Source organism: Piliocolobus tephrosceles, chromosome 3 (genome assembly GCF_002776525.5).
Source record: "Piliocolobus tephrosceles isolate RC106 chromosome 3, ASM277652v3, whole genome shotgun sequence".
NCBI lineage: Eukaryota > Metazoa > Chordata > Mammalia > Primates > Cercopithecidae > Piliocolobus > Piliocolobus tephrosceles.
The window spans coordinates 5,162,948-5,186,814 of NC_045436.1; the positions used below are offsets into that span (position 1 = coordinate 5,162,948).

A 23,867-nucleotide genomic window follows, 5' to 3' on the forward strand; every position below is an offset into this window, starting at 1 on the left:
CGAGCGCGGGCGCGGGGGCGGGGCGTGCTTCGGCGGGCGGGCGGGCGGCTCCCGGGGCCCAGCCCGGGCCGGGGTTCTCGGGCGGGCGGGAGCTAAGGGACGGGCCCCAGCGAAGGGGGCGCGCGGGGCCGACAGGGGCGGGCCGGGGGCGGAGCTAGCGCTGGAGCACTTTACCCCGCGGCGGGCCGCTGAAGCCGTGCAGACGCGGATGGTAGCGGGTGGCTGCTGCTGTGAGGCGGTTGTGGAAGGTGTGAGGCGGCTGTGCGGTGAGTGCCGCGCTCGCTCCGGGCGGTCAGCCCTGCCCCCGCTCCCTGCGTCCTCACAGGCCCAGCGCCCGCCGGGGGACCTGGGCGGCGGAGCCTTTGTTTTGCCACCTCACCCGGGGCGGCGGCGAGCAGTGAAGCCCGCGGAGCGAGAGACCTGGCCCGGGGACGGGAGCCTGTGCCGGGGCCAGGGCCGGGGCAGCCAGGCAGCGGGTTAAGGCTTTTGATTTAGGGAGAGGGACCTGGGGGTAACCTAAGGAAAGGCCTCAGGTCATCGGAGGGGAGACCTGACCCGGGGACGGGAAGCTGGCCTGGGGCCGGGGAGGCCAGGCAGCAGGAGGCCGGGCCGGGGAAATCGAGGCCGGGGCCGGGAGGTCGGGCACGGGGCACCGAGCTCCGAGGGCGGGAGACCTGGCGGCCGGGCCTGGGGCCGGGAGGCCGGGCCAGGCAGCGGGAGGCAGCGGCCAGCTGGAAAACGGACGGCGCTGCCGCGGGCGGAGGAGTGGCCCCGGGAAGCGGTGCGGCGAGGCCTGGGGCGGCCGGGTGCTGACTGCGAGGTCCTCGCCCTCGGGGCTGATCCTTCCAGTTTTGAGCGAGGCTTCCGTCTCTGCTGCCTTCCATGCCTGGGGCCTGGATTATCCCGGGTTGACTGTGTAGTTTAGCTCTTCCAGAGAGCTAGTTGCAGGGTTTAAAATCCAATTCCTTTTCGGCCCTGCAGAGTTTCGTGAGTGCTCACAGCTCATACCTGTGGCTGTGTATCCGTGGCCACAGCTGATTGGCGTCGCCTTGAAATCCCAGGCCACGAGGAGTGAGCGAGCCCTGCTCACGCTCGGCCCTCTTGTTTTCAGTGGGTGTGCCCTGCACCTGCCTCTTTCCCCCATTCTCAGTAAGTGGCACCCAAGCAGGAAACCGGAAAACATCCTGCACAGCCCCCTCTCGCCCACCCACTTCTTTTCCCGCTTAGTCACCAAGCCTTGTCGACCTTGTAAACATCTGCCAGATCTGTCCACGTCTCTCCATCTCCACAGCAGCCTCTTCCCTGGTCTCTCCACTTCCAGACCCGCCTGCTCCTTTGTAGTCCACTTTTTACAGCACAGAGGGATCTTTATGAAATGAAAGTCTAGAAAGCTCGTCCTTTGCCCTTAGGTTAAACCCAGCACTTAATATGGCTAACAAACCCCAGCGTGTGTTGGGTCCTGAGTGCCCCCACCCCTCCTTATCTTTAGCACCGATTCACTTTCTGCATAGCAATGCTGACCTTCACAGCTAGTGTCTGCAACACCTCTGCATTCCCTGTCTCCCGCTGTCACAATGATTAGAAGTAAGAGCTGCTACTTAAACTTCTGTTTCCGTTAAAACAGTTCAAGGTTCAATCTTCCTATGCTGTGTTCTTTCTGCAGCCAGCATTCCCTAAGAGAGATGTGTCATATCCTTTGCAGTTGCTTGTTTACTGTCTTCCCTGCTAGAGTTGCAGGCAAACTCCAGGAGGGACGGACTTGGTTTCTCTTGGTGTCCTTAGTGTCTTTCCCCAAATGCGGGGCCTGGCACAACGCAGTGAATGCCCGTCCGTTGTGTTTTTACTTTTATGCCCTTTCTAGAAAAAGTAGACCTGGTTTAGGATTATTTAGCAAATAATAGTTAGAAAAGAAATGGTAGAGGTGACATGGAGTCACTGAAACCATGGAAACCTGCCAGATAGCAGAAAGAGGGCCAGGAAAGGTGGTTGGACTAGACTGTATCAAAATGGGCTCAGCCACTGTGAATGTGCGTGCTGTGGTTACATAATCTCTAAAAGTGAAATGTAAAGCTTAAATCATCTCTATCACAGCCGGATGCCTGGGCTTTGGTTTAGCTTTGCCTTTTTGCAAAAGAAGGTTTTTGAAAGTGAAAATGTATTTTAGTGAATGGACGAGCAGTTTATTGGAGTATGGCAATAAAACCTGTTCAGAGTTAGAGACTTTAGACATTGTACCTAGTTAAATCAGGTTTGCTTTTGCTATCCTGAATAAAGGCCTTGCCTCTTGCCTTTTGAAGAGACTGGCATCTGATATAGGCAATTATAATGCTTCTTCACTGTTTTGCTTTCAAACCTCAACACAATCTCCTACTGCTTCATCCCCCTACAAAGCAGTCTTTGTTTTCATGAATGATATATTACATTGCTTCTGGTGCCTACTATTAGATGTTTAAGCTCTGCCCCAAAGGTAGGAAGCAGATGTGAGAATTCTTAGATTTATATAATGAAAAAAGATGTGAGAATTCTTAGATTTATATAATGTTCTTTCTCTGCATGTTTTGTTCTTACCTTCGCATGTTGCCTGTAGGGCTTCTTTGCATTACAATAATGAAATCAAGCTACCTGATATGCATTGGACACCGTCTGGCATCTGCTTTGTTGAGCCACTTTTGAATACCGGTGAGCATCGGTATAAGCCCTGCATAGAGATAGGGTTTGTCTCTTCCACTGCTTGATACACTCAGGGTCTAGTGTAGTACTCTGCACACGGTTGGTGTTCAGTAAATTGTTATGGTGCAAATATCAAATGAATAAATGCTACTGAATCTGACTTTTGGCAGTTTCAGTCTTCCAGAGAGTAGGATTTCTTCAAGCGGTTTTAAACCCGAATCTGATTCTGCACAGTAGTCATTCTTGGTGGGAGTGGTGAGGCTTTAAAGTTATCTGTAATTTTTATAAAAAAGCATTCAAGATCCTCCATTTTACACTTACATAAATCATTTAGATCTATGAAGGCTTTCCCATTTTCTCCTTTTGTCCCTCCAAAAACACTATCCTAGGACTTCACATGGCACAGGGAAGACAGACCTTTTGCACATGGTAAGTGCCATTCTTTCTGACTTGTGTCGTAAACTTGGAGGCTTTGACTAGTGGGGAGTGCTCTGTACTGTCTTCCTGGTCACATGGCCCATGCCAGAGAAAAGGAAAGGATGGTTTGTTTGTATAGTACAATGGAACTTATTTCAATTTATTCTGTATTTGATTTTACATTCCTGTTCTCATATTTTTACCTTAATTACGTAATAAATATTAAAAGATTGACTTCACCAGGTCCAGTGACAATACCCAGTTTGATAATTCTTGTATGTACCCAAATGAATTCAGAGACCAGATGGGGAAAGATTTTGATAAAACCTCTGGTACATTACAACTAAAGTCTTTTCTTGTCCAAACTATTGTGAAACAGGTGTTCTTTCTGTTTCATTTGCTAAATCTGGAAACCTGAATGCTTTTGAGACATTTTCCTCTCTACAGGTAAGAAATATAATCCTGATACTTTTCAAGTTGTTTGACAGAAGTGTAATCTCCCCCGAAGTCCTACTGGACAGGCTTCGCTTTTCCTTTGGAGGAACACAGAGATATAGGAAATATGTTTTAATGAATTATACCGAATGCTGAGCATAAAACCAATTATTTTACTTTTATTATTATTATTTTTAGAAACAAGGTCTTGCTCTGTCACCCAAGCTCAAGTGCAGTGGTGCGATCATAGCTCACTGCAGCCTCCAATTCCTACACTCATGTGATCCTCTTGCCTCAGCCTCCTGAGTAGCTGGGACTACAGGTGTGTGCCACCATGCCAGGCTACTTGTTTTTACTTTTTTGTGGAGATGGGGTTTCTCTGGCCTCCCAAAGTGGGATCGCACTGGGATTACAGGCGTGAACTGTGTCTGGCCTATTTCACTTTAGAAGTAAATTGAATGCCACATGCAGAGTTTGTTAATTTTTTTAAAAAAAGAAGTAAAGAAAAAATAAAAATAAACTACCTAGTCGCATCAGAAATGCCATACTCATTTTTGCCATTTTTTCATTCATTAGAATTCAGTGCATTATGTTATTTTGGTATCTCTGCAGTAACTTTCTATCATGTTATTTGTGTTCTTTGTCTTATTGAAAGCTTCTGAGATTATGGATTTTTGTTTCCTTCCCTGAAATTAAGTGTTATCACTCACATAGTACTAAACTGTCTACAGAATAGTGGGAGTCTTCCCTCTTTGAGTTGGGAAGATCCTAGTTTGAATCCTGGCTGTGCCGCTTTAAAGTTCATTAACTTCTCTTAGCCTCAGTCACCTGCTCTCTGCAGTGGGGATCCTTATTCCTCAGAGTGTCACTGGGAGGACTCACGAATAATACGCTTGTACTTTGAGTTCAGTACCTAGCCTGTATGAGCCAGCAGTAAGAGGGACAGTCATCACACAGCGCTTTGCACATACCTCTCATGTCACATGCGGCACTGTTCTTCCTTTGGCTACTGTCTTGGCAAATCTTTACTAGTAAATGTTTCTTAAAAGCATTTACATTCATGTACATGATTCAGAAACTAACAGAGTTGTTTTTTAGGTCTCATTTTGAGATTTAAAAACCGTTAGGGCAGAGACCAGATTTTATTTCTTACCTCAGAGTTTTCCTGTAGGACAGGAACCAGCAATAGCCTAATGACGGGTAACAGATGAGCTGATTAAGAATTCTAGAGATTTAAATTTTAAATTAGGATTGCCAGTTTTAGAGACTGGCAATCCTAATTTAACATCGCCTTTTGAATTCCCCACCACAGGCACACTTTCACACATTCACTCTTTAATAACAGGTTGTTTCAAATTGTTAATACTTTTAGCTTAATATAGAAATTTCACTTTAGAAATTAATTTTTATTTCTCTGCCTTAATGCTGTAGATGTTGCATTCTTCTTTACTTCATTATTGTAATGAGTAGTTGGCTCGCCACCATGTAAATAGGGAGAACATTCCAGTTTTTTACTTGTGTAGGAAAACACAGCTTGAAATGTCTAAATATCTATTTTAGAGTGAAGTAAATTTATACTGACAGTATTTTTTAGTGTTTGAAGACCTGACTGTTACAGCGTTGGTGGCAAGTGTTAAGGGATCCAGGAACTAGACAAGTGATTCTGAGACCTGAGTTCCAGGTTTCTGAGTAATATCAGTTGGTCTACTGAGAACTTTGCCATAAACATATGCGTTCAGAAATTTCCTTTTTTAGCAGCAGCATCCTGAATTGATGAAAAGAATTACATCAGCCCAGTAAAAAACAATTCATGTTAAGTCCATTGCTATGCCAGGATAAACTTTTTAAATCCCAATTATTTTTCCTGTTTATGTTTTGTCAAATAAGAATGTTCTAAAAACCTAAATTCTGTTTTCATTTAAGGCAGTGAATATTTCCCATATGACATGATTTTTTTATCCTTCTAAGATGAGATCACCTTCCTCAGAATAATTTGTACTCCGCTGGGCACTAGCTAATGGAGGTGATGTCATGCTAAGCAGCACTTGAGTGAGTTTTGTGGGAACCAAAGCTCTGCTCCCAGGAGTGTGGATTTGGTGCTTTCATGTGGAAAAAGCGGATGATGACACGTAGAGAGCAAATGTGTGCATGTCTGATGCTGTAAGGATTTCATTTACCATCATAAAAATTTTTAGAATCGAAATTTTTAGTATCAAAATAAACTGATCACTGAGGCAATGTAGGTTGTTCAGATACTAATGATGAAGTTGATGAAGTGCACTCTAGTATTTGTCCCTGAGAAATCTTTATCAAATAGACAATATTTTAAATCCTTTTGGAGAAGAATTCGTTTTTTCTTCAGCGACCAACTCTCTTACTAAAACAAAATTATCTGTTGTGTCTAATATCAGAAATGATTAATTTATAGTTATTTGTATTGATTGGTCTATCTGACTTTTTTAACTTTATTGACTTGATGTATAGAAAGAAAATGACTTTTAAGTTAAGTCACCTAATATTTAGAGGAGATCTTAGATTGGTCTGAGCCAAGAAGCAAATAGTGAAAAGCTGGTCACTGTTTAAAGTTTCCACTACCAGTCACAAGGAGAGAATAATTTTATCCCACAGTTTTATTGCTGGCAAAAGACACAAGTTTATTGAAAGTCGGTATTTCAGTGTGAGAGTTACTAGACTGTTTGCAGAAGTGTTGAAAAGAGATCTTCAGAGCCTTGGTTGTCTGTGGAAGCTGGTCAACATTCGGGGTTTCCTGAGCACAGACTGTGAGCCCTGCATTTGGCAAATGCATTCAGAGAGCCAATCTGAGGCAGACTGGGGGCTAGAAAGGATACTGCCAGGAGCTCCAAGCTCAGCTTCAGAAGTGATTAAGTCTTATTTCCCAGTTTTTAAATTAGACTTCATTTTTTAGAGCAGTTTTAGGTTCAAACCAAAATTGAGAAGAACGTACAGAGATATCCTATATCCCTCCTGCCCCCCCCCGCCCACATGCATAGTCTCCCCCATTATCAACATCCTGCACCAGTGTGTACACTGACACATCATCATCACCCACACTCCATTGTTCACAATCAAGTTCACTCTTGGTGGTGTTTGTCCTGTGTGTTTGGACAGTTTTACAAGGACTTGTATCCACCATTATAGTGTCACACAGAGTAGTTTTACTGCCTTAAATATTCTCTGTGCTAGCCAGGCACAGTGGCTCAAGCCTGTAATCCCAGCAGTTTGGGAGGCTGAGGTGGGCGGATCACGAGGTCAGGAGTTCAAGACCAGCCTGGCCAACATGGTGAAACCCATCTCTACTAAAAATACAAAACTTAGCCAGGCATGGTGGCATACGACTGTAATCCCAGGTACTCGGGAGACTGAGGCAGGAGAATCACTTGAAACCTGAAGGCGGAGGTTGCAGTGAGCCAAGACCGTGCCACTGCACTCCAGCCTGGGCAACAAGAGCAAAATTCGATATCAAAAAAAAACAAAAATTATCTGTGCTGTCTCCCTCCCTCCTAGCCACTGACAACCACTGATCTTTTCACTGTCTCCGTAGTTTTGCCTTTTCCAGATTGTCAGATAGTTGGACTCATGCAGTATATATGGCCTTTTCCAACTGGCTTCTTTCACTTAGTAATAATGCATTTAAAGTATCCTACATGTCTTCATGGCTTGCTAGCTCATTTCTTTTTAGCGCTGAATAATATTCTGTTCTCTGGATATACCATAGTTTATTTATTCATTCACCTACTGGAGGACATCTTAGTTGCTTCTGATTTTGACAGTTACGAATAAAACTGCTATAAACATCTGTGTGCAGGCTTGTGTGAACATAAGTTTTCAGCTCCTTTGGGTAAAAACCAAGGAGTGCGTATTTACCATATGGCTGGATCATATGGTAAGAGTGCGTTTAGTTTTGTAGGAAACTGCCAAACTGTCTTCCAAGTTGGCTGTACCATTTTGCATTTCCACGAGCACTGACTGAGCATCCCTGTTGCTCCACATCCTCGCCAGCATTTGGTGTTCGTGGTGTTCTGGATTTTGACCATTCTGCTAGGTGTGTAGTGATATCTCAATGTTGCTTTAATTCGCATTGCCCATTATGTGCAATCTGTGTATCTTTTTGAGGCCCACTGGATTTTCCCTTTAGATTTTCTATAGATTGGCCATAAAGTCTTGAAACAAACATATTTCCTCATGGATTATAATGCAATATCAGTAAACTATTATGTGTTCACCTGTGTTTCCAGACTTGTTAGCTACCCTGTACTGTTCTCTCAGTTAATCAAGTCAACCACAATTTGTTTCTCAACCGCAGGTGGCTAATGATTTTGTCTGTGGTCTGTCCGCTTTGAATTGATGTGCATGGGGCAAGTTGGTCTCTATGATATTTATGGTTCAAGGAAGTTTGAGATTTCCTGCTACCTAAGACATGTTTATTGTACCTATGAAAGAAAAAAAGAAAGACGGATAGACGGGAACATGTTACTGAGCATGATAGAGGCAAGGAAGGGTGGCTACTTTGACAGGAGAATACCCTTATTTTTGTCACCCTTGAAACAGGGCCAAGAGTTGAAATTGGCTAGAACAATCCTGACCTTTGTTGATACTATTTTATAGAATAATATTTGTTGCTGTTTTCTCACTAAAAAATTGCAGATGTTATAGAAAAAAATAGAAGATATAGAGGAATGTTAGGAGTAAGTTGTCAGTAATGCCATCACCCAGACAGCCACTATTAATAAATATGTTACTGTGTAGTATGTACTGAGTGACGAATGGCAGGTCACGTAGCTGTCTCGGTTATCAGATCAACTCTCATGGTGTGGCAGTGCTTATGTTCACGTAACCCTTATTAGTTTTTGTTGTTAATCCCTTTCTTCGCCCAATTTATAAACTAAAATTTTTTTTTTTTTTTTTGAGACGGAGTCTGGCTCTGCCGCCCAGGCTGGAGTGCAGTGGCCGGATCTCAGCTCACTGCAAGCTCCGCCTCCCGGGTTTACGCCATTCTCCTGCCTCAGCCTCCCGAGTAGCTGGGACTACAGGCGCCCGCCACCTCACCCGGCTAGTTTTTTGTATTTTCTATTAGAGACGGGGTTTCACCGTGTTAGCCAGGATGGTCTCGATCTCCTGACCTCGTGATCTGCCCGTCTCGGCCTCCCAAAGTGCTGGGATTACAGGCTTGAGCCACCGCGCCTGGCCAACTAAACTTTTTCATAGGTCTGTATGCATGGGAAAAAACATGCTGCATATAGGGTTCAGTACTGTATTTGGTTTGAAGCATCTACTGGGGGACTTGGGAGGTACCCCCTGCCCCTGCCCCTGCCCCGCAGGTATACTACTATATAATTGTTCTTCTATCTAAAGTAAGAACTTCTGGAAGATAGGAACTTTGTCTTGTCTTCCACTCTTCCTATTTCCCAGGATGATATCTGGCACAAAGTATTTGTTTACTGACAAACTAAAAGATGATTTATCCCAGTTATACTCACATCTTCCCTTGGTTTTCCAGAAAGCCTACAGGAAGTAAGACGGTAGAAAAGCAAAGTCTTCGTAGAAATGCAGAGCATAGACTGGCTCTTGGAGAAGGTCAAACATCACGGTCTCCTGTGTTTAAATTGAGATGGTGGCGCTGGCTCTCCTCAATATTATTAATGCACCTTTCCCCACTAGGGGTGCACACAAAACTGGGAGAGAGGGGAGGAAGGAGCTTAGGTTTGTCTTAATAGAAGGGAAGAAATTATGTTTTCCAAGAGACCTTGAAATTGGGGACCTTGGTAATGAGTTTCAGTTTGGGAAGATAAAGTGCTGGGATGGATTCCAACAATGTAACTGTACTCAGTGCCACTGAACTGTACACTTAAAAATGGTAAATTTTGTGTCTATTTTACCACAGTTTTAAAGATTAAAATTTTAAAAGTGGGGAAGTTACCTAGGACTTTCTAGAAGGACTTTTGTGGGTTAGCAATTCCTGTTATAGGATTGTGTATTATTTTGGTATTTCTGATTGTATCGTAGGAGTGAGGTTAAAGTTGTATTTTGACTGGAATTTTTGACATTGTCAGGGTTTCTAGAGCCTGGAGAAGGTCATTCAGTATTTTTTTTTCTTGTTTTTTGTTTTGCCTTTGGTCTTGTTTTCCTCTATTTAGGGAGGTGGATTGCCATGGGAAGTACCTTTGCTTCTGAAAAGCCAGAGAATGCCTGGTAGAACCACAGAAAAGTAGTAAGGAGCTGGCTTCTTCAGAGGCAGCATAGCAGAGTGGGAACAGGACCCTGTCACTTAGCTTGTGACTGTCGACAAAGTCACTTAACCACCAGAAGTTGGGTTTTCTGACTTTTAGAATTTTGAAAAGATTAAAAATGAGTGCCTTGCAGAGCATCTGGTGTATATTAAGTGCTCAATAAGTGATAGTTGCTTTGCTTATAAGAACAGGTTCACCTTGTGAGATATAATTGTGTGATGGAAGAATGAAAGCAGAAACTGTAGTTTTTACTTCTACGTTTCGTGGGCCATTTTACTACCCTAAATGAGACGCTGGGTTTCCAAAACCCAGTTTAAAAATAAAGACTAGGCCAGGTCCGGTGGCTCTTGCCTGTAATCCCAGCACTTTAGGAGGCCTAAGTGGGCAGATCGCTTGATCCCAGGAGTTGGAGACCAGCCTGGGCAATGCAACAAGACCCTATGTCTACAAAAAATACAAAAATTAGCCAGACACGGTGGTGCATGCCTGTAATCCCAGCTACTCGGGAGGCTGAGGCGGGAGAATTTTAGTCCAGGAGGTCGAAGCTGCAGTGAGCCGTGATTGCGCTGCTGCCCTCCAGCCTGAGTGACAGAGTGAGACCCTGCCTCAAAAGAAAAAAAAAAAAATGAGTGGAGATTTGAAGCATCTTGATACTTTATCTTGGGAATCTAAGCATTGTAGAATTGTGTTATGTGAGTTACACCATTGTGGTGGGAAGTGTTTGATTTTTGTTTTAACTGTGTTGAGTTGCAGTTCTTAGAAATGACCCGCTGTGTTGTCTTACAAAAGAAATAAACTGTAATCCATATCTTAATCTGATGAGGGCATGTAAATATAAAAAATTGAGCTGTATACTATCTATACGCTTTATGTAATTCACTATATATAATTCATAGCTCAGTTAAAAAGAGAGAGAGGCTAAATTGTATGTACTATTGCTAAGAAATCATTATCCCCAGAACTGACTCACATACACTTTTAACAGTCGAGGTGGAACTGAGGCATTAATTTGGAAAAATAATCACTAGGATAATTAATATAATGCAGTGGTTTTATGACTGATTTTTTTTACTAACTTCTATTTTCTTTGTATTCTAGTTAATAAAGGTATCCATGGAGAACACTGAAAACTCAGTGGATTCAAAATCCATTAAAAGTTTGGAACTGTGAGTATTTAAATGGAATTCTTTATAGTCAGAGAAAGATGGGGATGTGTAATACAGCAAACCTCGAGGAGTGGGAAAAGCAGAAAGAGAGTGGTCTCTCCTTCAGGCCAGAGAGACCAAGCTGACTTCCTACCTCAGACAGCTGTGTGGCTTTGCATAAACTAACCTCTTCTCTGAACCTCGTCTTTAACATAGAGCTAAAACTTCTACAGAACTGAAGGGAAGATGAAAGGAAAGGCCTAGTAGGGTGTGTGACCCATAGTTGGAAACCTAGTCCTGGAACCAAAAGGACACTACAGGAGAGGCAGGACTCCCAAGCCCAGGTGCTTTCTACCTGTACCCGGATCACTCTATAGGATTAGAGGGTTTGGGTTTGGGAGGAGTTTTTTGACCTCTTGTTTATGAGTTTTTTTGACTAAAATGCAATGCCAGTTTGCAGTCCAGGGAGGAATTGCCTAGTTATGGATGAATTTTACCCTTTTTTTTCCCCATGTCTTTTTGGAATATTCTGCTTACTAATGCTTCCAATAACTAGCAGATGGAAAAAGGGAAAAGATAAAACTCAAATTCGCTTTTTAATTCATGTCTATTATTATTTATTTGGGATCTCTTGCAATACTTTAAATTCTGAAAGTTTATTTCTGAAACCCAGTATTATTATTCTCGGCCGCCCTGGAAATTACAAACTAATTTATTACTAAACAATACAATTACAGAAATACTATTAACAAGTTACCAGCAAAGATTTCACAATTTTTGTTTAGCAAAGGGATTTTTCTAGAAAGTAAGCTTTTGAAATGCAGTCCCATTTTAGAGAGTTGTTGTTGCTATTTAAATCATTTTAGCCAATGTAGTGGTTTGCTCCTGTAATCCCAGCTACTTGGGAGCTGTGGCAGGAGGATCACTTTAGGTGGAGAGTTCGAAACCAGCCTGGGCAACATTATGAGACCCTGTCTCTACAAAAAACAAAAGCAATTAGTCCACCATGGTGTGTGTGCTTGTAGTCAGTCTTACCTACACGCCAGAGGTTACAGTGAACTATAATTGCACCGCTGCACCCTAGCCTGGGCAACAGAGTAAGACCCCATCTCTTTTAAAAAAATCCTTTGAAAGTGATTTACACATTTTCCTACTACTTTTTTTTTTTCTTTCTTTTTTGAGACAGGGTTTTGCTCTATCACCCAGGCTGGAGTGCAGTGATGTGATTATGGCTCACTGTCCTCCTGAGCTCCAGTAATCCTCCTGAGTAGCTAGGACTACAGACATGTGCCACCATGCCTGGTTATTTTTGTTTTTTATCTTTGTGGAGATTGGGGTCTTGCTGTGTCTCCCAGGCTGGTCTCCAATTCCTGGCCTCAAGGGATCCTCCTGCCTCAGCCTCCGAAAGTGCTGGGATTACAGGCGTGAACCACCCTGCCTGGCCCTACCTTTTCACGTCATACAGAACACCACTTCAATAACAAGTTGTACGGGAGCCCCAGACAGGTTTAGGGTTGTTTTGATCCTGTAATAAGTTACCCTCACATTCCCGGCTTTCACAGTCTCTGCCTTTTGTTAGGAGTATCCCCTCTTGGACTAGCTATTATATGCTTGTAAAGTACCTACCTCCTTAGGAGGCAGCCAGAGCAAGTGGGGAATAGGCGTTGGGAGGTGGGAGTCATAGTTCTGTGATCCATTATCCGTATGACTCAAAGGTCAAGTCACGCTTTTAGGATTTAAATTTAATTTGTAAATGTGAAGCTCTTCACTTGTAGTTAAAAATAATAACTTTTCTGACCTTGACTCCTTTAATTTACTACATTTAATCTTTTTCCAACAGTATTTTTGGAATTGTGTATAATGTGAGATACTCTAAGTGCATGAGTATATGGACTATAGGTGTTAGTGTTTGGCAGTTCCTAGACCTGTTTTTTCCTGACTCTTGGTCTAGATCAGGGATCAAGCTTGAGGCCTGTTTTTATCAAATTTCATTGGAATATAGGCACACCCATTCCCTTACACATTGTCCTAAGCCCGTTTCACCAAGAGAATTGAGTAGCTATGGCTGGGCGCATTGGCTCACAACTATAATCCCAGCACTTTGGGAGGCCAAGGCAGGAGGATCACTTGAGGCCAGGAGTTCAAAATTAGCCTGGGCAACATAGCGAAATCCTGTCTCTACAAAAAAATACAGAAATTAGCTGGGCATTGTGGGGCATGCCTGTCTGTAGTTGTAGCTACTCGGATGGCTGAGGAAGGAGGATCACTGGAGCCCAGGAGTTCAAAGCTGCAGTGAACTATGATGGCACCACTGCACTCCAGCTTGGGTGACAGAGTCAAACCATGTCTCAAAAAAAAAAAAAAAAATAGAATTGAGTAGCTGTAACAGAGACCAGATGGCCACAAGCCTAAAACACTTAATATTTAGCCCATTAAAAAAAAGTTTACTGACCCCTAATCTAGATAGCAGGGATTTTTTTTAGATAAGTGACTTCCAGACAGATATTTTCAATTATTTACAATAATGCTTTTATATATTCATGAATTACTAATTTGTTAAGCTCATGGGGTTTAAGGAATAATTTATGAATTGTGATAAATACTGTGCTTTGAGTTATATTTACATTTTGTTGATTTCCTATCATTTCAGGGTAATTTTTAAGATTTTTACTTTTACCTCAAAGGATAAAATATTTCACAAAGTTCATAAGTGATTTTTAAATTATAAAGGTATTTGGTGGAATTTAGAGGAAAATGTAAAACATGGAAGTTAAAAGCCTGAACTCGGCTGGGCCCGGTGGCTCATGCCTGTAATCCCAACACTATGGGAGGCTGAGGTGGGTGGATCATGAGGTGAGGAGATCGAGACCATCCTGGCTAACAAGGTGAAACCCCCGTCTCTACTAAAAATACAAAAATTAGCCGGGCGTGGTGGCGGGCATCTGTAGTCCCAGCTACTCGGGAGGCTGAGGCAGGAGAATGGTGTGAACCCTGGAAGCGGAGCTTGCAATGGGCCGAGATTGCACCACTGCACTCCAGCCTGGGCAACAGAGTGAGACTCAGTCTCAAAAAAAAAAAAGCCTGAACTTTGAAGTCCAACAGATATTTTCCTTACTTCTTGACTGTGACACAATATTTGCATAACCTTTAGCACATTTCTAGCCTCATGTCAGGTCATTTTCTCATCTGTACAATTGTTGATGTGAAATTGAAATGAAGACAGCCTGTTTTATAACATTCAACAAGTGTTAACTGTTACTGTGAGTTATAAAAATTGCACTAATGTAAACAGAAAGCGCGGTCATTTCTACCTTTATGAAGTTCTTATTTGATTTCTAAACAGAAAAACCATACATGGAAGCAAATCAGTGGACTCTGGAATATCCCTGGACAACAGTTATAAAATGGATTATCCTGAGATGGGTTTATGTATAATAATTAATAATAAGAATTTTCATAAAAGCACTGGTACGTATCTTACATAATTTTTAATCCTTTTCAAATATTTGTGCCATTTACATTTGATATGCAAAGGAGTATTATTGAGGTATTATTGGTCAGTAAACTGTAACATAGACTAGTTGTGAAGTAGAGATTGGGCAGGACCTCCAGGTCCTGTGATACATGTGAATGCTTCCTCTTCTGCTCAGCGTCACAGCCTCCCTTTCCATCAGCTGGCCTCCTATCTGCATGCTTGGCCACTTCTGCCCTGACTTCTCTGTAGTCCTTGCTGCTTTTTCTTCTTTCTACTACCTCTTTGAACCCGTAAGGTTCTCAAAAGACAGTTAAATGGTAGTATTTATTTTTTCCCCAGAAACTGCAAGAGATATCACAAACATTGCCTTATTTAATTTTATGACAACCTGGAAAGTAATGATGAAATTCTGAAAGGTTAAAAACCTTGCACAGTCACACAATATGGCGGCAGAGCTAGGTCTGTGTGGCTCCAAAGCCCGAAATCTAAATCCGTCTTCTGTTCTGCTTCACTTCCTTGTGTCTTCATGTGCTCTGTTGCCTGTCTTCCCTTACCCTACGAAGCTGCCCATCTTAGACCTTTCTTTTACTCTGCTCCTTTTAATTCCTTTGATATTTTATCTCCTTCCCTGCTTCCTTCAATTTTGAATACATGTAGTTTAAGCCTGTACTCTTCACTTGTTTCTGTTCCTTCTTGAGTCTTTTTCTATTTTCTATCTCTACTGCTGAAACTGCTCGCATTAAACTTACCATGGCCTTGTCACCAGATTCCCCTCTTGACTTCTGTACTATGTACAACTTGAATGTAGTACTACATTTGAGAATTTTTTTTAGAAATACAGATAATAAAATCCTTCACAATGCCAGAAAAGCTAATTAATATTTGGTGTATTGATATTTTTTCTTGACAGTTCTTTTTAAAGCTTGATTTTATTCATAACATGTAAGCAATGTTGTATTCTGTTTGTTTCACTTAAAGTAATAGCATTTTGCATATGGCTGCATAATTTTCATATCTGTTATCGTGATTATATAATACTGCATCCCCAAAAATAGCATTCACTTAATTTCAAAAATTTACTGTATGAATGAACATTATGGCTGTTTCCCTTTTAAATTGATGCTGTGATCATTCTTTGAATTGGCATATTAATCATATTAGAGTTAATTTTTAATTAGAGAAGCTATAGTAGATCTAATATGGGCCAGTACCTATCAGAGTGGTAGTGGAAATGGAAGGAAGCCAGATCACACTGGGAAGATAGCAGGGTTTGTGTCAGATTAGTTATAAGGAGTGAGGAGAGAACAGTTGAAAATGGAGCTCTAAATGGCACCACTTTTATTGCTTTTGGCTATAAGTTGAGATGCCACCTTCGACCATTAACACAGCACCTTGTTTACTTTTGCTTTATGCATATTTGGAATTTACTTCCAGATATTCTGCCTCACATTTCTAGTTTTAGGATACCTTCTTCCTATAGAATTTTGCACTGTTGGCTCTATTGTTTAAAAAACCAAAAACAAGCATATCATTCCACTACCACCAGCACCTGCCCCACATATTTAGACCAGCAGTCTGGGTTTTGCCCTCAGTGAGCTCCTTTCCTACTTGCAATGTAAAGGTTGGGTTCTCATGAGATCTCTGGCAGGCTGGTGTTGGGCCGGGCGCCGTGGCTCAGGCCTCTAATCCCTCTAATCCCAACACTTTGGGAGGCCAAGGCAGGACAATCCTTGAGCACCAAAGTTCAAGATCAATCTGACAACATAGGGAAATCCCATCTGTACAAAACAGAAAAAAAGGTAGCAGGATGTGGTGGTGTGCACCCATAGTCCCAGCCACTCAGGAGGCTGAGATGGGAAGATAGCTTGAATCCGGGAGGTTGAGGCTGCAGTGAGCTGTGGTTGCTGTACTCTAGCCTGGGCCACAGAGCAAGATCCTGTCTAAAAAATAAAATAAATAAAGAGGCAGCCAACACAGCACCAGAAGCCAGTGACCTTGTCACACAGCTGAGGTAATCAACAACGTTTTGGAGATATGTGTAGACTTTTTGTATTTAGTCTTCATACCCATCAAATTTACTCAATTCTGAGGGGTGTTTCCCGCCAATATTTAGCATTTTGAAATCTGAGTGCATCATGCAGTCAATCTGTACGTTCATTGGAGGGTTCTCTAAAGAAGTGGTAGAAAGCCCAGGAGCCCTGGCTACAGGCCCAGCATAGCTTTGTCACTTTAGACTGGTTTGTTAACCCTACTACATGCCCCACATCTGCACAAGTGAAGCCAGTAGTAATACAGCTCTCATGGTGATTGGAAGGATAGAGATTACCCGTAGCAGAATACCTGATGAACCGTAATAATGTCTGGGGCTTTTCCTTGAAGACACTATAAATGTTGTAATGCTATCTTAAAATTGTTGGGAAGTTAGAATCAGAGACATGCAGTGCCTCTGAGTATGACAGATGTGTGTATGTATTATAGGATCATATTGTTTTCTAGTTTTATTTTTTTTAAATATGATGATTTTCCCATGGCAACATTTTATCTGTGAAAATGACAACATAGTATATCGCATTATATAAGTGAGTGTAACTTGTCTAACCAAGCCCCTAGTGTTAGACATTTGTTTCTGTTTTTCACCTGCCTAAACAGCTGTGAAAGATCATTTTGGCTATAACACTGATAAGCTTATATTATGAAATATCTTACAAGCTACAAAGTTGAAGAGATTTTGTGTCACCAAACTCAAAGGAGTTAGAGTTATCTTACCATTTAAAGGGAAGAATTTATTGTGGACTTTTGAATTGCTGGGTAGTTAATTTCATTTCAAAGTAGTTATTCTTTGTTTTCAATACAATTAAAAGTAATTCTTTCTGTTCCAAGGAATGGCATCTCGGTCTGGTACAGATGTTGATGCAGCAAACCTCAGGGAAACATTCATAAACTTGAAATATGAAGTCAGGAATAAAAACGATCTTACACGTGAAGAAATTGTGGAATTGATGCGTAATGGTAAGAAGAAACAATTAGAAGAGTGAACTTCATTGTACAATTTTATACTATGGTCTAGCAATAATTACATGTATAATAAAATATGAGAATTGTGGGATTATACTGTGCATAACCCTAATCTTACATACTTTAGTAAGAAGTTAAAAAAAAGTTATTTATGCCAACTTCCTAAAATGGTTTGAGACGTGTTGCTGTGCCCCAGGTTAGATTAAGATGATCTCTCAGTTTTATTCTCAGTTTCTTCATCATGTTCCCATATAGTATATCTGAAGTTGTTGAATAAAGTCATGGATTTTTTTTTCCTTTTATTTGCAAATGTCTTTCCAGTTTCTAAAGAAGATCACAGCAAAAGGAGCAGTTTTGTTTGTGTGCTTCTGAGCCATGGTGAAGAAGGAATAATTTTTGGAACAAATGGACCTCTTGACCTGAAAAACATCACCAGCTTTTTCAGAGGGGATTGTTGTAGAAGTCTAACTGGAAAACCCAAACTTTTCATTATTCAGGTAACGTATAACTGAGTGATTTGGTTGTTGATGATTAAGCAGGGGTTACTTTTCTCAATTGTAAATTATCCAAAGGATTTGTGGTTTTTTTCCTGAAGTTAATGAACTATTGTTATTTTTCATTTATTTAAACTACCACTTAAAAGATAGAGTAAATTTTAATTTTATACTTATATCAAAAAGGCTCAGCATAATTAACATCCATTTTTACATAACGTTTTTATGAATAAGTTACATGTTCACACACAAATTTTTATAAATAAATATTTATTTTCTAACACCCAGGCCTGCCGTGGTACAGAACTGGACTGTGGCATTGAGACAGACAGTGGTGTTGAGGATGACATGGCATGTCATAAAATCCCAGTGGAGGCCGACTTCTTGTATGCATACTCCACAGCACCTGGTGAGAAATTGACACATAATGAATGTTACATGTGGATTTTAAATGAATTACACTGTGACTAATCAGAATTATACAATGAAGAGTGTGTTTCAGAGACTGTCAAGATTTTGATATCCCTAAAGATAACAAAACTTGTTTATATTTTAGGGAACCTTCATCAAAGAGAAATCTCAAAAAGTTATCTTTAGCCAAAAGTTTGGCTAGAAAATATGCATACATAGCCAGGCGCGGTGACTCACGCCTGTAATCCTAGTGGTTTGGGAGGCCAAGGCAGGCAGATCACTTGAGGTCAGGAGTTCAAAACCAGCCTGGCCAACATGGTGAAACCTCGTCTCTACTAAAAATACAAAAAAATTAGCTGGGTATGGTGGCACATGCCTGTAATCTCAGCTACTTGGGTGGCTGAGGCAGGAGAATTGCTTGAACCTGGGAGACAAAGGTTGCAGTGAGCCGAGATTGCACCACTGCACTCCAGCCTGGGCGACAGAGCGAGACTCCATCTCAAAAGAAAAAAAAATATGCATACGTAGAGTAGACTAGCACGATGTCATTCATTGGATTTACATGGCAACAGAGGCCAAGTCAGAGCTTCCACTGCATCTTATAGAAGAAGAGAGGTCTGTTTCTCAGGAATTATTTGAAAGGCAGTAGATAAAAAAGATAAACATGACTAGTATACAAGAGGATAGATGTGGAGTGGGAGAAAATAAAGAAGGTAAAAAATGATACATGAATATGCCATTAACCTCCACTTTTTTACAGTTCCGCTGCACCTGTCGTCATCTAAATAAATAGTTGTTGATTATACCACCATTTACTTACACAACTAACTCAGGGTGTCAGAGTTTGGAAACTTAAAGTAAATGTATTCTTAAGCAGTGTGGCATTTTAAAATATGCTCAATATGGTTTATTTTATCCTCTAGGCATCTTTCCAAGCAGAGTACCTCTAAGTTAAAAGCAATGGGTCTAATATTTAACCTAGAAAACAAAGTATGATAAATACACTATTTTCCCTTTTTAGAGCTTTTGAATACTCGGTAGTGTGTTTATTATACTTTATTCAGATGCTCTGTAGACAAGTAGGACACTCAAAGCAATTTATTTCTAGACTAAGTCAGTATTAAAGTAAGGTGAAATCTGATTGGAACACTGTGCTACTTACAATGATCCTTTTTATACATCTTTACTTTTGCATCTTCTGTGTGTTTGCTGTTCTTGCCTATTGAAAGGGGAGTCCAAAAAGTAAAACTTTGAATAATTCAGTGTTCGTGAAGCTGGTCCCGGCCCCTGTCTTTGCTGAAAGCAGGGGATGTACGCATAGCACACATTCTTCCTTCTTCAGCATCATTTCTTCTGAAACCAAAGGTGTCTTTTTTTTTTCTTTGTCTGGCTAATAAGACTTGTGGGTTTATGCTTATTCTTGCCTTTATGACTACATAATAATTTATAGAATCAACTAAAATCATCTATCCATGGTATTTTCGTTGTATTTTGCCTTTTAGGTTATTATTCTTGGCGAAATTCAAAGGATGGCTCCTGGTTCATCCAGTCGCTTTGTGCCATGCTGAAACAGTACGCCAACAAGCTTGAATTTATGCACATTCTTACCCGGGTTAACCGAAAGGTGGCAACAGAATTTGAGTCCTTTTCCCTTGATGCTACTTTTCATGCAAAGAAACAGATTCCATGTATTGTTTCCATGCTCACAAAAGAACTGTATTTTTATCACTAAAGAAATGGTTGGTTGGTGGTTTTTTCCAGTTTGTATGCCAAGTGAGAAGACGGTATATTTGGTACTATATTTCCCTCTCATTTTGACCTAGTCTCATACCGCAGAGGGTACTTTAAGTCATACTCCTTCCATCAGGTGGAACCACTGTGAAGCTACCTCAAACTTACAGCCAGGTAGTTGCAATTGAATTAAATTAGGAATAAATAAAAATGGATACTGGTGCAGTCATTATGAGAGGCAGTGATTGTTAATTTACAGCTTTCATGATTAGCAAGTTGCAGTGATGCTATGCTATGAATTTTCAAGTAATCGTGAAAAAGTTAAACATGGAAGTAATGAATTTTTATGATATTCCCCCCACTTAAGACTGTGTATTCTAGTTTTGTCGAACTATAGAAATGATGACATGGAAGAACTTAGGCATCTATGGGCATGGTCAAAGGTTCAAACCTTTTGTTTAGTATTGATATACAAAGATGACCTAACTGCATTTTTAGACCATTTATCTGGGATTATGGTTTTGTGATGTCTGTCCTGAACACTTTTGTTGTAAAAATAATAATAATAATAATAATGTTTAATATTGAGAAAGAAACTAAGTATTTTATGTGAGAGGAATTGTGAGCAAATGACTCTTTTAAGACTAAAACATAACATTCCTAGAGGGTGGAGTTTTAACTGTAAGGTGCTACAGTGCAGCTGATCTACCAGCAAAAATACCTTCTGATTTGTCCCTATGCAGATCAGGTGAGCTTCACATACCAGCAGTCTATCTGAAGAGCTGTTATATAAAAAGCCCAAACTGTTGATTATTAGCCAGGTAATGTGAGTAAATTCTGTAGGGACATATGAAAATACAACTTAAATAATAAAAAGTGGAATATAAGGAAAGCAATAAATGGATGGGCTGAGCTGCCTCTAACTTGCGAGCAGATGGTTTGATCTTGAGCAGAGACATGACTCGGCCTGTTCCGTGAAGGCAGAGCCATGGACCATGGTTTCAGGAAGGGCCTGCAGCCCACTTCTCCATACACAATGGTGTGTGTGGACAATGCCGTCAGGGCACCATTGCCAAGTAAGAAGGTGAAGCAAATCAGAAACTTGTGAAGTGGAAATGTTCTAAATGTGGTGAATTACAATAAAAATCATAGTACTCTTTGTAGCACAATTCTTAAGCATGTTATTTTCTGTTGAAGTTTACAATCAAAGGAAAATCATATGTTTTATACTGTTTACTGAAAGAAAAAGACCATGGCACGTAGGACTCTAGACGGTATTCAGCTGCAGGCCAGAGCTGAGCACCCAGCCTGGGAGGCAAGCTCCAGGCCTCAGCAGGTGCTGAGCCGTCACTCACCAAGTCTCACTGGCTTTCAGTCTGACATTTCACGGGAGATTTCTTGTTGCTCAAAAAATGAACTTGCATTTGTCAATGACTGTTTTTTTTTCTTACTAGATCTGTAACTTTTCTAAATACACATAGCATGTAATGGTATCTTATTAAAGTGTGTTCCTGTGTGACAATTTTGTACAAATTTGTTATTTTCCATTTTTATTTCAAAATATACATTCAAACTTAAAATTACCAATGTGTTTGAGTTTTTTGTTGCTGTTGTTTTTGATGTTGTGCTACTAATTGAAAGTTAAAATGTTTTTAATCAGAGGCATGATTTGGAAGAGTCAAAGAGGAAGCACCAGAACTCTAGCCTGGTTTTTTGAGGTGGTGGCAGCTTACTGAACAGGGCAGACAGATCACTTATGCTTCCCAAGTCCTCGCAGAAGGTCCTGACCCTGAAATGACCACAATGCCAGGAAGATACTTTGTTTGCATAGATCTCAGGCCTTAAATGTGACCATATTTGTGAATTTGAAACTTTTTCCACAAGATAAATTTTAAATGTGTCTAATGGGAAGAACAACCTAAGAGGTGGTACAACAAGCCGCTGATGTTTACTGATGGCCTTCTCTGAGTGCTGGGATTTTGACAGAGGGATTTGCTGTCTTTTTGCTTCATATGCTTAGAAAAGGAATATAGGAAAGTGGGGTTGTGGGTCGTTTTTAAATCAGAAACTAAATAAAATAGTCCTGATTAGGAAAAGGGGACTTCTGTTTCTGAGGAGTAGAGAGTAGCATGAATGAGTTCTTTAAGGCCATATGAAAGCGGTGGTTCTATAAAGTGTTGAGGAAAATCTGGCTTACTCTAGTCTCCGTGTTAAGTAAAGAAGTTTCAGATACAAAGGAAAATACCAGCAACACAATACGAAAATGAGCCAAGGACATGAACAGACAGTTCACAGAAAAAAGAAAACCCAAATGTCCCTTAAATTCAATAAAGAGGTTGATCTGCCTCATAATAAGAGAAATGCACATTAAAGCATCATCTGTCGTCTATCAGACTGGCAAAAACCCCAGTTTGGTAACATATTGTATTGGCAAGATGTGGGAAGCGTATACTCTCCTGTTGGTGGGTGGGAGTACGACAAGGTAACATTCTCTGTGGAGGGGAATCTGACAATACCTGTTAAATTCTTTGCTCTTTGAACTAGCAGCCCCATTTCTTGGAATCCAGCCTATCCATACACCTATGTGTGTACAAAATTGTATATGAGCTTTTCATCACAACGTTGTTTTGGTGTTAAAAAATGGCAGCAACTCAGCTGTGAAGTGTTGCGGGAAGTCGAGGACCCCAAACGGAGGGACCTGCTGAGGCCGTGACAGAGGAACATAAATTGTGAAGATTTCATGAACATTTATCACTTCCCCAGTCAATACTCTTTGTGGTTTCCTATGCCTGTCTTTGCTTTGATCTCTTGGTCCCATCATCTTCCTAAGCTGAGGATGTGTGTGGCCTCAGGACCCTGTGATGATTGCATTAACTGCACAAATTGTTCATAGGGCATGTGTGTTTGAACAGGGTGAAATCTGGGCACCTTAAGAACAGGGTAACAGTGATTTTCAGGGAACAAGGGAGATAACCTTGTAGCCTGTGGGCCGGGCAGGACAGAGCCATATTTCTCTTATTACCAAAAACGGGTAAGAGAAATATCGCTGAATTCTTTCCCCAGTAAGGAATATTAATAATTAACAGCCCTGGGAAAAGAATGTATTCCCAGAGGAGGCCTCTGAAATGGCCGCTCTGGGGTGCCTGCCTTACGCAGTTGCAGATAAGGGATGAAACACGCCCTGGTCTCCTGCAGCGCCCTGCAGGTTTGCTAGGATTAGGAAATTCCAGCCTGGCGAATTCTAGTCAGACTGGTTCTCTGCTCTTGAACCCTGTTAAGATGTTTATCAATGACAATGCGTGCACAGGGGGACATGGAAGTTCATTGGTGATTCTAGTTTTGCCCTGACCTTGTGATCTCGCCCTGACCTCCTGCCTTGTGATCTTTTGTCGCCCTTGAAGCATGTGATCTCTCTGACCCACACCCTATTCGTACACTCCCTCCCTTTTGAAAATTGCTAATAAAAACTTGCTGGTTCTGCGACTCAGGGAGCATCACAGAACCTGCCAACATGTGATGTCTCCCCGGACACCCAGCTTTAAAATTTCTCTCTGTTGCATTCTTTCCCTTTATTTCTCAGACCGGCTGACACTTAGGGAAATAGAAAAGAACCTATGTGAAATATCAGGGGCTGGTTTCCCCGGATAATGATGAAGGAGACAGGTTAGATACACTGGAGCTTCCACACAGGAGAGAGGGAAGGAGCTGGAGGAGAAGGTGAGTTGAAAGACTTGGGGGTTTTGTTTTTAAGTGAGAGATTTGAATAGGTTTAATGCAGATGGTGGGGATCCAGTTAGGAGATTAAGACTGAAAATACTAGAGGGAA

The 23,867-nt window shown here is 41.3% G+C and overlaps 1 protein-coding gene across 3 annotated transcripts; it reads left to right on the top strand.

The window, feature by feature from the left end:
- The first annotated feature begins 126 nt into the window (after nucleotides 1-126).
- Nucleotides 127-21,624, top strand: CASP3 (caspase 3). Of its 3 annotated transcripts, XM_023220954.3 has the most exons (8): nucleotides 195-266; nucleotides 3,467-3,534; nucleotides 10,869-10,936; nucleotides 14,259-14,383; nucleotides 17,271-17,399; nucleotides 17,727-17,902; nucleotides 18,188-18,308; nucleotides 19,813-21,624. In XM_023220954.3, the coding sequence occupies exons 1-8, from the start codon at nucleotides 209-211 to the stop codon at nucleotides 20,040-20,042; spliced, it is 975 nt and encodes a 324-aa protein (XP_023076722.1). In that variant the 5' UTR covers nucleotides 195-208; the 3' UTR covers nucleotides 20,043-21,624. The 3 variants fall into 3 exon arrangements, with proteins under 3 accessions (XP_023076724.1, XP_023076722.1, XP_023076723.1); XM_023220956.2 differs by lacking the exon at nucleotides 3,467-3,534 and having other exon boundaries at nucleotides 127-266; XM_023220955.2 differs by lacking the exons at nucleotides 195-266; nucleotides 3,467-3,534 and adding an exon at nucleotides 2,726-3,099.
- The last annotated feature ends 2,243 nt before the right edge of the window (nucleotides 21,625-23,867 follow it).

Coding starts and splice junctions, on each gene's coding strand:
- CASP3 (XM_023220954.3), top strand. CDS start 209: ATGGTAGCGGGTGGCTGCTGCTGTGAGGCGGTTGTGGAAGGTGTGAGG. Junction 14,384..17,270: donor GAATTTTCATAAAAGCACTG/GTACGTATCTTA, acceptor TTCTGTTCCAAG/GAATGGCATCTCGGTCTGGT. Junction 17,400..17,726: donor TGTGGAATTGATGCGTAATG/GTAAGAAGAAAC, acceptor ATGTCTTTCCAG/TTTCTAAAGAAGATCACAGC.